Source organism: Protomyctophum bolini (genome assembly GCF_963924005.1).
Source record: "Protomyctophum bolini genome assembly, chromosome: 4".
NCBI classification, from domain to species: domain Eukaryota; kingdom Metazoa; phylum Chordata; class Actinopteri; order Myctophiformes; family Myctophidae; genus Protomyctophum; species Protomyctophum bolini.
The window spans coordinates 41,296,476-41,312,217 of record NC_137865.1 but is presented as its reverse complement, the minus strand read 5'-3'; the positions used below and the strand labels follow the sequence as shown (position 1 = coordinate 41,312,217).

Below are 15,742 nucleotides of genomic sequence, written 5' to 3'. Positions count from 1 at the left end.
ACACCACTGTGTAGAATATTAGTTTGGAATGTCTGTGTGGAACCTGCATTTCCAACCGGCAGATTAAAAAGATGACCAGGCTTCTGTGGTCGATCCGCTGTACTTCCATCCGACTGGCCCCTCTCAGCTCTATATAAGGCAGACTTTAAAACCTCTTCAGCTCCATTGTCGTCGTCCCCCTCCCCCCCATTGCCCGGCAGCGGCTGTCCACCTCATGAACAGCTCTCAGCGGGTAAATGGGGCTGGTCAAGGTCTCAGGTTCCAACTCCGATGTTTTTGATTTCCCCCCTGGACCCATGGGGTTTAAGAGGATTTATTAAGGCAGACTTTCTCAAAGTGCCCCTTGGCACGCTACAGGGGGCCGTGACGGAACCAGCTCGGTGTTGCTGTGAGTTTAAAATATCATCTAAAAGGTTTTTTCTAGTCCTATACAAAATGGATATTCTCTGTCTCATATAGCCATCCCGGATGGTCCGTGGCGATGCGCGAGCAGAGCTTGTAAGTCTGTCGGTATACTGAAGTGACATTTGATTTGATTCACACAACTATGAGGGAAACGGTCGTATCTGTGGCTCATGGACAACCGGCTCTCCATATATGCCTATATATGGGCATGTCAGTCAGAATCTCGTTGGTCGTGGTCCGCCAGCCGGCTAGTCCTCCCTCCATTAACCCATTCTGACCTGAGATCAGATTCATACGAGGTTTCCACACACTGGTCTGATTAACCCATTCTGACCTGGGATCAGATTCCCCCCCCCACACACACACACACACATCTGAGAACTCCATTCAAACCCCTCAAACATGAGGGCATACAGTATGAGGTATGCGGTCAGTTGTATGGCTGGCTCAGGGAAGAGGACGCCCCTGCCTTGCATAGTCCCGTGGGAGACAAATCTTAATGATTACAAGCTAAAGCTTGATCACGCTTTAGCTGGCCACCTTTGATGAGGGTGTATAGTGTTTGAAGGCTGAAACACTCGCTGATTCAAAGGCACACTACTGAGGATGTGTCCCGAAATTGTCATCATCATACCCTAGTTAAGAAATACACTTCCCAATGCCACTCTTAACATCAAGGTAAATCTCATGTGAGCCCACACCATCTATTGGCACAATGGACAGTCTTAACATCACGTCACATGTTTTATGTTTATATTTTGGAGCATTTTGAAGCTACATTTTGAATTCCGGGCCTTTTGGAATAATTTCTACCTTAAGCCTAATTGCCCAGAATGGACATATCTGGAGCTAAAGTCGTGTAGGGATTTATCACTTCCAGCTATTCTTAGTTCACCGCTTGGCCGCCCCCAATAACTAACCCGGACGGTGGTGCGTCATACGCTGAGAGTGTGGGCCCAGTTCAGGAAAACTTATAATTATAGAGAACCCTAACCCTTTTTGTTCCATCAATGCAAGACATGACCTTTCAGAGTTGTCATGGGAAGGGCATCAAATGGTTTAAAGACCTACAGTATAGAAGGGAGCTTTGCATCCTTTGATCAAATTTCAAAGAAATATAGTCTACCTAGACCACACGTCTACAGATTACCTGGCTTCCCCAATAAGCCTAATTGATGAGTTTCAAATTCGAGGCCAGCGCCCTTAGATAAGATGAAGGCCGACTGGGACCATGATCTGAGGCTCCTCACACTGTCTGATGAAGTATGGGATTCTATTTTTTCTTCTATACACAAGTCCTCTCTCTGTGCACGACAGTGCTTCGTGCAGTTTATAATAGTCATTGTGCTCATTATGTCTACGGCTAAACTGGCTAGTAGTTCTCCTGACGTAACTCCTGTATACCTGTGTAAAGTGCAAGGGCGGTGATGCAACTTTGATCCATCAGTATATTGGATGTGTCTGAAATTACAACCATTTTGGGGGAATCTGTTCAATATACGGATGGTCCTTGCAGGCGATGTGCGATCGTTCAATACACGTGGCTGTCAACCATGTCAACCAAATGTGGTTTTATTAAAAGGCCATTTATGGCTTTTGTTGTTTCGCCTCAGTTCAGTGCAAGTCTGTTTACTTTATCCGATTTCCCAGAATTATTTTTGCTTGATACCGTTTCGTAGAGAGGCTATACACACACTGATCTGTGTACCAAATTAAAGGTCGACCATCATAGATTACACAGCAATTTTAAACTTTAAATATGCTCCAGATTTGAGCGAGTTCAATTAAATTCTCAATGAAATGACGAGTGTTCTTGGTGCAAAAAAAACAAAAAAAACGGAATGGGGGGTTGAGGACAGGGGGGGGGGGGGTAATGTAACGGGTAGCGGAGGTGTTTTAGGGATGCAGGCGGTGGCACAAGATAGCCAATTTTACAGGGGCACGCCTCTTACACAATGCTAAATCCACACATTAGGCTTACGGATAAAGTGCCCGTGACGCAAGATTGGGCCAAAGTGTGTGTGTGTGTGTGTGTGTGCAGGGCTTAAAGTTCTCAGTCCTGGGGACGGATTTCAGTCCTGTGTGGTTTCCAAAGTGGGTTATGGGGACCCCCAGGGGTCCTTGAGAGAGTTCCAGGGGTCCCCAGCTAAATGATAGTTTGGAACCAAAATCGCTTTAAGCCCTGTGTGTGTGTGTGTGTGTGTGTGTGTGTGTGTGTGTGTGTGTGTGTGTGTGTGTCTCACTCGGATCGCACTGCGACGCAGATTCGTGGCGCTAGACCCAAGGTCACGCCGCAGGCAGGTGGAGCTTCTAGTTCTGTACATCCACAGCATCTGGTTTACAAAGGAGTCTAATGTATGCTCATACCAAAGACTCCCTGCTTGACACTCAGCATCAAGGGTTGGATTGGGGGTGTAAGTCCCTGCGACATACTAGCGTCATGTCCAGGGGGTGTACTTGTACATCAAGCTGCCTCACACTACAGAAACAGGAGATGGGCTCCTGCCCCTATGGGCCTCATGGGCTCGGCAAGGCTACTTTAATGTATGCTCAGTGATGACACCATGTTGCACCACCAGACTTCTCATGCATGATTTGTCATTAACATACAGGTATATGGATTTGCTGTAACGACTTATTGAACAAAAAAACCCCAATAAACATGCCTGTTAGGGCGACCCTCATTTAATGAAAAAATAGTTTATTCTGAAATATATTAAGCTCGGCGCCACAGACAATGTATAAAATAAATCACTTGGTATGCATCACTGGTATTTGCTGTAATTGATCAGTGGAAGCAGAACCAAATGCAGACAGACACAGGGAGTCATGGGGTAAAGCGGGTAAAACAAAAAGGGCTTTATTGCAGGCATAAGAGGGAGTGAGGGAAACGGGCAGGGCTGAGGAGGACAGAGAGGTGGTGATGGCGGCTACACTAAGCTGAGCCAAAGTGTGGCTAGGATGGATCAGCTCAGGGAGTCGGCAGGCGAGGAGAGGAGAGCAGCCAAGCAGGGAGACCAGAGCAGACGGTAGTGATTCTGGAGGCACAATTAAGGAAACATGCTACTACACAGTATAGTACTAGTAAAGCAACAACATGAAGAATTACTCAGGAATACACCGTTTTAAAAGAGTGGCTGAGAGCGAGAGACTATAGTACCACTGTAGGTGACACAGTGATCTGGCAATGAGTAGGTGGAGGACCAGAGTAGATCTAGTGCTTATAGTCGCTGGAAGGCAGATGTATCCTGGGAAAAAGGGTCAAAAATATCAAATATCTAGGAGGGGGTTTTTCTTTCTTTTTGCACGAGGTGAGCGTTGTCATCTTTTACTACACGCTGAAAAAAAAACACTGGGTCAATGTTTAGGTTCCGAAATACATTTATCACACTGTATTTCTATCAGAAATGCATTAATTAAAATGGTATTTCTGTCAGAAACCACACTGGCAATTCTGTCAGAAAGACACCCGTGGTTTACGCCTTAGGTGCCACGGGTGTGTTAAGTGAGGGAAGCCTCGCCCTTTAGTACTGCATGTCAGAAGCAGTTGAGGGCTGATTTCACACCGCTGCGATGTATAGGGCTTGGGCAGTTGAGGTGAAAGAGCCTCCATCGGGAGGAGGGAACTGAGGGAGTGCCAGGAAGGAAGGAAGGAAGGAGGCCATGCCTATGCACACACTGTACCACTCAGGTGAAGTGCCTTTAGATGTCCATTTGGAGGCTCATGTCCAGCCTTTGGGAAATTCTAAACCGATTCACACCACAACTCGAGCCCCCTTCTATGATCTGTTGTTGATTTAAAAAGTCACACATTTGTTCTCTATATTGAACCAATGGAAACTAGATAAACTAGATAACTAGATTTCCTGCAAACTTTGAAAGCCAATGTTAGCCAATTTGGATGGAATATGACATATCGGACAGATCTGTCTTGAACACATGACTATAGAGATAGTGTGTTTTGGACAGAATCTGGAGGAGTAATATGTGTTTTTCAAAAGTCGGTCTCCTGGTGGCGCTATAACAGGCCGTTCTGGAAAATTTGGGGCAGAGGTTCATCGTTGGCATCCAGGGAGTTTGCGTGCAAAATTTGGCACCGACTGGGTTAACGATGCCGGAGATTAGCTGTACACGGACGGATGGACGGACACACACACGGACGGAGTGCAAAACATACTCTCTCCCCATGCCTTCGGCCTGGTGGAGACAAAACATACTCTCTCCCCATGCCTTCGGCCTGGTGGAGACAAAACATACTCTCTCCCCATGCCTTCGGCCTGGTGGAGACAATAATTAGCAAGAGCTTGTGACTAAATAATTGGATCCATTGGAACTAGGAGTGTAACGATTTTAACAGCTATACGATGCGCATCACGATACATGCCTATGCTTATGCAATGTGATTCAATTATTTAAAATCGATACAGTAACTATTTAGCCCAAAAATGTGTCTGTGTGAAATATGTATTATTATGGATATAATTAAGTAAACACAGTGATTCTCTGGCAAATACATGGACATTGTAATATATTTGAACACATGACAAATTGGCACCGTGACATTACTTACGATTGCTTTCATTGCAAAACGGCATATGATTTGTTGCTGTAATTTGCATATCGATACAGTTGAATCGTTGAAATTAAAATAGACGCATCGATTACTGTATCGTTACACCCCTAATTGGAACACATTTCCATTTTCTGAAAAGTAACGATATGATCTGTGCACCAACGTTCAAGGTTACTTTATTTTGTCTCCCAGGGGAGACATTTTGTCTTGGACACAAAGACCCGCACGGCAGCATACATTAAATACAATATGTATTATTTCACAGACCGTTAGTCATCTGTTCCAGTTGTTTGTGAAGAGAAGCTTTTCCTTCTTGTTTTGTCACCTATTTCTGTCGACTGTTGGCGTCAACAGAAATAGATCCAACCCTTTATCAGCCACTAACCGGCTGCACTCAGCCCAGGCTGCTATCTGAGGAGGCTGCCCTCCCTGAGGAGGCCGCCCTCCCTGATTGTTTGAATACCCGATGGCTCATGATCTGTTTGTTTGTGCATAATTAAGGACGCCAAGTGCCTTGTGCAGCCTGGCAGGCCCCATACACACATACAGAACGCATGATCTGTGTTTTGTCTGTGTTTAACGGCCGCCACAATGCTTTTCCAATGGGAGTCACGTGGCTTGACCAAACCTTTTTGATTAATGGCTGTGTTCTTCTGCCCATCAAACAAAAATGTTTTGCTCAACCCATGGTGACTCGCATTGGAAAAGCATTGTGGAGGCCATTAAACATAGACATGCAAGACACAGAACATGTGTTTCGTATGTGTGTATGAGACCGCAGACTGACCAGCCTCGACGCCGTCGACATCCAAAGGCAACCCCACAGCCACAGAGGCAGAGACAGATGGACCCAGGAGACACACACAGGGGAAGAGAACCCAGGAGACACACACAGGGGAAGAGAAGAGACAGACACACACAGGGGAAGAGAACCCAGGAGACACACACAGGGGAAGAGAAGAGACAGACACACACCACACACAGGGGAAGAGAACCCAGGAGAGACACACCACACACAGGGGAAGAGAAGAGGGAAACACACAACTCCTCACAGCAAAGCTTTTCCACATACAACATGGAAATGGCATTTTCCCTCGGCTGCTGAGTGAGAACAAACATTGCTGTCAACAATAAAATGATTCACAAGCATAAGTCAAAAGGAAAACAATAATAAAGACCCAAAATATATTTTACAGTTGGTCATACATAATATTGTCTACTGATTGTTCACTGTTAATTGTAGTGTCTCTTTGTGCTTTGTCTCTTGTTTGTATTATTTTACAGGGGCAGCAGTGCTTCAGGGGTAGACTGGACGCCTAATGTCCCATTTCGGTCCCCGGGCTCCTCCAGAGTTAGTGTCGAACCCCCCGATTGCTCCCGCTGAGCAGGTTGGTGCCTTGCATGGTTTGTGTGTGTGTGTGTGTGTGTGTGTGTGTGTGAATGCATGAATGAATGAATGGGTGAATGTAATGCACAATCAATGTAAAGCGCTTTTGATAAAAGGCGCTATATATATTATGCACCATTTACCATCGATGTATTTCTCTGGTCCATTCGGAGATGGCCTTTTGTGGACGGTGCGATCATAAGATGCTCACCGGCCTAATTTAGCCCAGCAGTCCCGGAGGAATTTTTTGAAGAAGTTCCTGAACTCCGTGTTGAACACGGTGTAGATGATGGGGTTGACAGCGCTGTTGACGTAGCCCAGCCACGTCACCACGCTCATCAGACTGGGAGGGATGTAACAGGTCTGACAGCGAGCTCTCAGGGTGTGGACCACGAAAAACGGAGTCCAGCAAAACAGGAAGACACCTAAAGAAGAAGAAAAGAGACAGAAAACATGAAAGACCCAAGATCAGATTGTATACAAAACGTCCTTCTAAATCACGACAGTTTTTTCTGAAAAGCCAATCAGTGGTTCTCAAACTATTTCACGTCAAGGACCCCAGTAATTGGCCGCCGACCCGCATCTGAAAAAATGCTTTTCCAGGGACCCCCAGAAGCAAAGATTTCAGTTAAAAACGCTGTGAAAGAATTTATATTCAAAGATTTGCACACATTTTCATGATAAAACAAAAAGTAGCACGGCACCCAATGCCGCACTACGAGCTTGTATATCTGCTATTTTTCAATAGCTAAAGTTTAACATAATGGTTAAAGTGGTTAAAAGCTAAAGTGACACAGATGCGTTCCAGGTTAAAAATGGCAATATAAAGCAAACGTGAATAAACATGACAATGTGGTGGCCACTTTAAATTCCATAGATGCATCGGAGAGATTGCAAGGATGTAAAACTATGTTTCTGGCAGTGGCAGATAAACATCACCATATTATCTAAAAGGATTTTAAACAGATGGGGAGCGCAGTTCAAGGTTCATGTTTTATTGTTACACTCTGTAGAGTGGTATGCGCGACAACGCATTTTGTTCTGGTGCCTTGGGGCATTATAGCTGCAGACTAACAGTAGTCATAATAGTTGCAGCAATACCAAAAGGGTTTTATTGTTCTAGCTCTCATTATTCTGTGTGCAAGGCTTCTTACGCCTATCTCTGTGCCATTGTGCTTGGCATTAGTCCCAGGCACAGTCTTTGGAGTGCGAGCTTACAGAATTCTGTACACGGTATAAAAAAACAATAATTCACTAGACCCGTTGGAGTAAGAGAATTATATACTTAAATATGAACCCATTCTTCACTCATAATTACATTTCCATGTTTTTTTTTATGATTCGAATTTGTATTGCTTTTTCAGATCGGCTATTTTCAAAAGATTTGACGGAGGGCAAGATTTTCTACACATTTTGAACTTGTGAAATATGGGACATTCTGCAATTTACTTTTAGTACTTTAAGTAGGCCTACATTTTGATACATTTTGAATACAGGACTTTTACTTGTAACGGAGTACATCTACAGTACATTGCAGTATTTATACTTTTACTTAAGTAAAACATTTGAGTACTGTTGTCGATTAAATAATCTTCCAAAGATGAAGGAATGACGAAGTGAAGTGTTGAGAATTTATTAAGAAGATTCAGCAGAGAAACAACATACAGAGAGTGAGGAACAGGCCTCCTTGCCTATTCCAACCGCCCCTCCGGGCGCAAGCCTCCTCAACCCCATTCTCAGACAGTCCTTATAGTCCACATACGGATCTGCGCTAAACATAAGGGGCGACACACAAATAAGTATACCTTTGCTGACAGCGTGGAGGAGTCAAGTCAGCTGTTAGATTGACAGCTGCATGAATTAGACTGAGCACATTGGTGAGCAAAGACACTTTAATGGAAGGAAGATAAATAGTAAATACACAATAATGCATATTTATCTGGCACTGTAGTTCTAAAATTACAGTACTTTTCCCCCACCACTGCCAGTTTGTTTTATGTTTTGGGATGTCTGGCCCTCTCTGTGTCTGGTCAATTCCAGCTCTGTGTTGCACATCAAACAGCTATAGGCTTATAGTGTCAATCACAATGATTGCCTCCATGGGGGTGTTTTGGGTTTTCCTAGAGCTTACTGCGTGCATGTTGAGGATGTGTTCTAGCCCATTTTGGGCGGGAAACCCCTTTTGGAGTTTCAAGGATTACTTTAGCTATTGAAAAATAGCAGATCTGTTATTTTTTTTAAATCGTGAAAATGTGGCGCAAATCTTTATATATATTCTTTAAGAGGGAACGTTTTTAACTCAAATCTTTGCTTCTGGGGAGGTCCCTGGAACGACATATTTTCAGATCGAGGTCGGCGGCCAATTACATATATTTTTGGAGTTCGTTGACATGAAAATGTTTGAGCACCACTGACATTAGAAACATATGGGTTTTTCCGAAAACTGAGACAGAAAACCTTTAGAAGGCATTTGTAGAATCGTCCTCAGGTCGAAATGGGCTAGAGATCACATATCCTCTCTCGCCACCTGGCAAGGCTGGCATCGACCCAACAGGATCCAGCAGGCGCAGCACAGACTGAGTTTGAGAGGTACGGTACTTGAGACTTTTGGTGTGGAGTCTGGAGGCAGTGGAGGAGGATGATAGGACAATGTGTGTTGAATGCTAAAGCTGTAGTCTGTGAACAGGAGTGTTGTGCGTGTCCTATGGAGCAGTGTTGGTTTTGACAGCAACTTTTGTTGTTTAGTTTTAGTCTTTTGAATAGTTTTCATTTGGGTTTATAGTCACATTTTAGTCACCTGGACTACTTTTAGTTCACTAAATATCATGAGATTTCTGTTGACAGTAAGTTGATTTAGTCGCTGATCTACAAGCTCACAACGCGTTGCGCTGCGACGTGTTGTGAGCTTGTAGATCGACTATATTTTCAGCATGCAACCAAGTGTAAAATGTTCTGTCTTTTACTGGATCTCTTGTCCTCTAGTCTCTTCCTAACATTTTAGTCTAGTTTTAATTCTTGAAGAAATTGTCAATATATTTAGTCTTAGTTTTGGTCATCATAGCTTAGTTTTCATTTAGTTTTCGTCAGTGAAAAAAGGTAGTCGACAAAATCAACACTGCTATGGAGTTGTGACTGTGTGTGGGTCTATTTAGCACTTTAGCTGCAGGTAAAAGTGAATTGGTGCCTGGGCCAGGATTCTCATGCATTCTGAATATGCAATTAACACTCCGATGCCAAATAAATAGGATGGATAGTCTGAATCCCAAAGGCCCCCACAGCTATATGAATTATTTTTTTAATTAGAAAAAAAACTGTTTTTCTCAAATGTTTTGGAAAATGAGGAAACCTCAAATGCTCCCAAAACAGTAACTTGTCAGGCTTCATGCCACGTTTCGAGCAGATCTGCTACTTTTGATGCACACACACACACACACACACACACACACACACACACACACACACACACACACGTGCACGCTACACATGCTATAATATAGAGTCACATAGCGGCTATATATGATGAAATATGGTGGTAATTTACCAAAAAATATAGGCCTTGAGAGCTTTGGTGTGGAGTCTGGAGGCAGTGGAGGAGGATGATAGGACCATGTGTGTTGAATGCTAAAGCTGTAGTCTGTGAACAGGATTGTTGTGTGTGTGTCCCATGGAGCAGTGTTGATTTTGACAGCAACTTTTATTGTTTTAGTCTTTTGAATAGTTTTCATTTGGTTTTAGTCACATTTTAGTGATGCTATAACATAGCGTCACATAGCGGCTATATGATGAAGTAGGGCGGTAATTTACAAAAGAAAAAAAAAGACTCAAAAAGTTCAAATATGGAGATAAGAAGTTTCTGCGAAAGACATTGTTTTTGTCCAACATTATGTGAAAGATGTAACATGGTAAAATGCAGTGCTATACAGTATACGTGATATGTTGTTAGCTTATACATCTGTTCTTGTCACATGAAAACCTTTGCTCGACTCTGTTTTGGTCCATCGATAGCGCACTGGTTTAACCCCTTTTGGTGTTATAGCACTATGTTATGCTTTAGCTATTGAAAAATAGCAGATCTACAAGCTCGTAGCGCGCCACTCGGTGGCGTGCTATGAGCTTGTAGATCTGCTATTTTTTTTAAATCGAAGAACGACTGACATAGAAACATAGCTTTTTCAGAAAACTGTCAGGATTTAGAAGACATTTATAGATTCGTTCCCAGGTCAAAATGGGTTAAAGGGCCACTTCACCCCTTTTGCAACCAGATCTTATTCTATTGATGTTTTAGGACACAAGAAACACTTTCCTGGGTTTCATTTATGTGCCTTTATTGATAGTGAACAGGAAATGGGGAGAGAGAGAGATGGGGGGGGGGACACGCAGGAAAAGGTCGTCGGGATGGGGAGTGGAACCGTGACCGTGGGAGCCCTGACACGCTGTCAGGCTGGCTTAGCAGCCTAAGGGGCTCCATTTTCCTCACCGCTAAACCCCTCATCCATAAACTTCTAATCTACATTAATCTAATGTACACTTCTAATCTACAATCTACATAAACTAGCCAATCTACATTGACACGTTGTGTAGTCATTTTAGGCCATTTTAACTATTCAAAAATAGTAAAAGAAGTTTAGGGATAAGGGGTTTAGTGGTGACGAAAATGGAGCCCTATAGGTGCCCAGACGGCTACACTAGCCGCCCGGGCCTCATGACCAAAATGTGGTCATTAAAATGTGGTTTCCTGGGGCAATAAGTCACACCTTAGGTGAGGGCAGTGCACCAAAGCATTATGGTCATTGACCTACAAGCGAGATTGTAGGTCTGCTATTTTTCAATAGCTAAAGTATAACTTAATGCTTGAAACACCAACAGGGGTTCCCGCCCAAAATGAGATAAAGATGTATGGAAATCAGGACGGAGGAGCGAAACACCTGGCCTATAGCTATAGTATGCACCACCAACTGTAGTGAAAGTTCCCCTGAGACAGCCTCTGCGAGGCTCAATCTGTCAATCATTCACATACTGTACATAGATGTGACTGTATTCATATCCGGAAGGAAGAGACTCTAAGATGAGTGATTGATTAGATGTCACTGTCAATAGCATGCCCATGGGGGACAGTGCGTGGCTCAGGGGTAGAGTGGCTGGATTGGGACCCATAAGGTCCCAATCCACCAGCGTGTGTGTGTGTGTGTGTGTGTGTGTGTGTGTGTGTGTGTGTGTGTGTGTGTGTGTGTGTGTGCGTTTGTTCCTCCGTCATAATGGGGACACATGCTTGTTTACACAGTCACCTACAGAGGACCTCAAACAGTATGGGGACAAATGTGTAGGTCCCCATAACACAAATCATTCAGGAGGTAGGGGAGAGGTTGCTGATGTGTCTGGTGTAATTTTTTTAGCAAGTCCCATAAAACATGTTTTCATGTTCATGAACACACACACACAGTTCATGACAAGTGTGTTAATAATGGGGACATCCCCCAGCAGGCGATAGTTGGTACTGCAGTGTGTGTGTGAGAGTGTGTGTGAGAACACAAAAACACTACTAGCCAATCACAGATCAGAGATTTACATAAGTTTCCATAAGCTCAAACCAGCGTTACGGGGACCGTAGCTAAGTTTGATCAACTGAACACATTTTGAATGGTGCACTACATTACAGGAGTTTTCACTGGGGGGGTCTCTCTGTACAGTACAGTACAGTACAGTACAGTACAGTACAGTACAGTACAGTACAGTACAGTACAGTACAGTACAGTACAGTACAGTACAGTTGAATGTAGTACAGTACAGTACAGTACAGTACAGTACAGTACAGTACAGTACAGTACAGTACAGTACAGTACAGTACAGTACAGTACAGTACAGTGGATAACAGTACTGTACAGTACATTACAGTACAGTGGAATACAGTACAGTACAGTATTGCCAAAATATGTATAGAGTCAATTTGTATTGGTGTTGGGGAGGGGGGCGGGGCGGGGGTCACGAGACATGGTCAAAGCATTGCCTGGGGGTCCCCAGCCAAAACACATTGAAGAACACAAGATCACCCCTGTCAATGATTAATATGGAGCAATGTGATTATAAGTGTAATAATGTAATAAGAGTAATAGTGTAATAAGTGCAATAGTGAAATAATTGTAATAAGTGCAATAGTGAAATAATTGTAATAAGTGTATTAGTGGAATAATAGTAATAGTGTAATAGTATAATAAGTGTAATAGTCTATCACGTGTAGTAGAGTAATAAGTGTAATAGAGGGATAGTGTAATAGGCTAATAAGTGTAATAGTAGAATAGCGTAATAGTGTAATAATTGTAATAGTGTAATAGTGTATTAAGTGTAATATAGTAATTGTAATAAGTGTACTAGTGTAACAGCATAATATGTGTTATAGTGTAAAAAGTGTACTAGTGTAATAGCATAATATGTGTTATAGTGTAAAAAGTGTACTAGTGTAATAGCATAATATGTGTTATAGCGTAAACAGTGTACTAGTGTAATAGTGTAATAATTTAATATGTGTAATAGTGTAATAGTAAGTGTAATGGTACAGTACAGTACAGTACAGTACATACCAGTGGAGTGCAGTACAGTGGAATGTAGTACAGTACAGTACAGTACAGTGGATAACAGTACAGTACAGTACAGTACAGTACAGTACAGTACAGTACAGTACAGTACAGTACAGTACAGTGGATAACAGAACAGAACAGTACAGTACAGTACAGTGGATAACAGTACAGTACAGTACAGTACAGTACAGTACAGTACAGTACAGCGTATTACAGTACAGTATATAACAGTGCAGTACAGTGGATACCAGTACAGTGGATAACAGTACAGTGCAGTGCAGTGCAGTACAGTACAGTGCAGTGCAGTGGAGTGGAGGGCAGTGCAGCGCAGCACAGTACAGTACAGTGGAGTGCACATTCGACCTCACATTCCGACCACTGTCTTGTGCAGAGATATGTCAGGACTGTTCAAAGCAGCTTTTTCAGAGTGCGTTAAAGTCGCCCATGTAGACAGTGAAACCAAACATTGTCATATTTAATAATACCATTAATTTAATACTATTGTATACTTGATACTAAAAACCATCTACTTAATTTGCAATTGATGAGCCTACATTGCAACCGGATTTAGCAAAAGGACATAGATCAGAATGTACCAAAAATAGCGTTAACTTATTATTTTTGTCCATCTGTACTGTGCAAGCTTTATTGATTATCCTTGGGAAATTCAGGTGCCATACATATTGATATCAATGTTGATACATATTCCTAAATAGTCGCTTCCCTGCATGTTGTGGTGGGGTTGGTGACTAGCAGGTTCAGGAAAGTATAAGACAAAGTATAAGGGTAATAAACAGAGGAAGAACATAATTATGCAAGGAGAAGAGAAACCTCACCTCAAGTCTCTTTGCTGTGAGACATCTTACCAGGTGAAAATTTGAGCTACAACCATGGAAACTGACTGGCCATGGCGGACTAAGGTGAGGACATGTTCTCAAACATATAAGCCTGACTTACTTATTTATATTCAAAGTGAGATTGTTGCAGTAGAGGAAATGTAATCCAAATCTTTGTAGTTGTGCTCTAGAGAGGTTTGTGGAGAGGTTTTCAGCAACACAGCATGCCTTTTCCACTTGTACCCCACTTTTATTTAAATGTCCTAATCAGTGTAACATAAGTAGGCCTCACGTGGTCCCTGTGTTGCACATTAGCATGGGGTCCCCAATATGCATGTTTTAAGATGTGTGTGTATTTATGCAAGCTTGTAGGCAGAATAATTTAAACTTCAGAATACATGTATTTATATGTCCCCATGATGCACATTAGCTTAAAGTGTGTTATATATATCACAAAAAAGTGTGTTATAAATACCTACTATCTAACAAAATGGTATATTGGACTACATCAGGATGTTGTAATACTAGTAACATTATCTTACATGAGTCATTTCGAAACTTTCAATAAGTGCATTCAACATTGATAGTCAAGTGCACTACTTTCACATGCCTACATCTTGTCTTTTAAATATTCAATGAATCTTATTCTAAACAGATGTTGAATGGCATACCTGCAACATTCCTTTACTGGGGCTTATCAGGCTTAACATTATGGTAATGTTTTGGGCCAGGCCAAGCCTTGGGCTGGACCAGTTTGGGTCCAGGCTTTAATTGTCAGGCCCGTTGAGAACTCTAACAGCATGTATGTTCCCTTGACGCACATTGGCCTAAAGTAAAGGGCATTAAAAGTCTAAATATTGTACATCACATAACTGAAAGTGTGTACTGAATACCTACTGTCCAACATCATTTGTTTCTTTTAATGTCCTAATATCTAGTAATATCAGTTTAACAAGTGCACCTCACGGGGTCCCCAAAATGCATGTTTTTAGATGTGTGTATTTATGCAAGATAGTAGGCGGAATAATTTAAACTTCAGAAGACATATATGTCCCCATGATGCACATTAGCACGGGGTCCCCAATATTCATGTTTTAAGATGTGTGTCTGTGTGTGTGTGTGTTTATCCAAGCTTGAAGGCAAAATAATTTAAACTTCAGAAGAGATGTCCCCATGATGCACATTTAGCACAGAGTCCCCAATATGCATGTTTTAAGATGTGTGTGTGTGTGTGTGTATTTATGCAAGCTTGAAGGCAAGATAATTTAAACTTCAGAATACATGTGTGTGTGTATTTATATGTCCCCATGATGCACATTAGCTTAAAGTGTGTTATATATATCACAAAACTGAAAGTGTGTTCTAAATACCTACTATCTAACAAAATGGTATATTGGACTACATCAGGATGTTGTAATACTAGTAACATTATCTTACATGAGTCATTTCGAACTCGCTTTTATCCAAAGAAACTTTCAAAGTGCATTCAACATTGATAGTCAAGTGCACTACTTTCACATGCCTACCCTACGTCTTGTCTTTTAAATATTCAATGAATCTTATTCTAACCAGATGTTGAATGACATGCCTGCAACATTCCTTTACTGGGGCTTATCAGGCTTAACATTATGGTAATGTTTTGGGCCAGGCCAAGCCTTGGGCTGGACCAGTTCGGGTCCAGGCTTTAATTGTCAGGCCCGTTGAGAACTCTAACAGCATGTATGTTCCCTTGACGCACATTGGCCTAAAGTAAAGGGCATTAAAAGTCTAAATATTGTACATCACATAACTGAAAGTGTGTACTGAATACCTACTGTCCAACATCATTTGTTTCTTTTAATGTCCTAATGTCTAGTAATATCAGTTTAACAAGTACACCTCACGGGGTCCCCAAAATGCATGTTTTTAGAGGTGTGTATTTATGCAAGATAGTAGGCGGAATAATTTAAACTTCAGAAGACATATATGT

The 15,742-nt window shown here is 42.2% G+C and overlaps 1 protein-coding gene across 1 annotated transcript in view; it reads right to left on the bottom strand.

Moving 5' to 3' along the window:
- Positions 1-6,572: 6,572 nt before the first annotated feature.
- The window catches only part of drd4a (dopamine receptor D4a), a gene marked incomplete at both ends in the record, with an annotated part of 44,196 nt that continues 35,026 nt past the window's right edge, over positions 6,573-15,742 (bottom strand). Inside the window, one exon of the mRNA XM_080762221.1 lies at positions 6,573-6,790. Within this exon, the coding sequence (XP_080618347.1) occupies positions 6,573-6,790 (218 nt within the window). The remainder of the gene's footprint in view (positions 6,791-15,742) is intronic.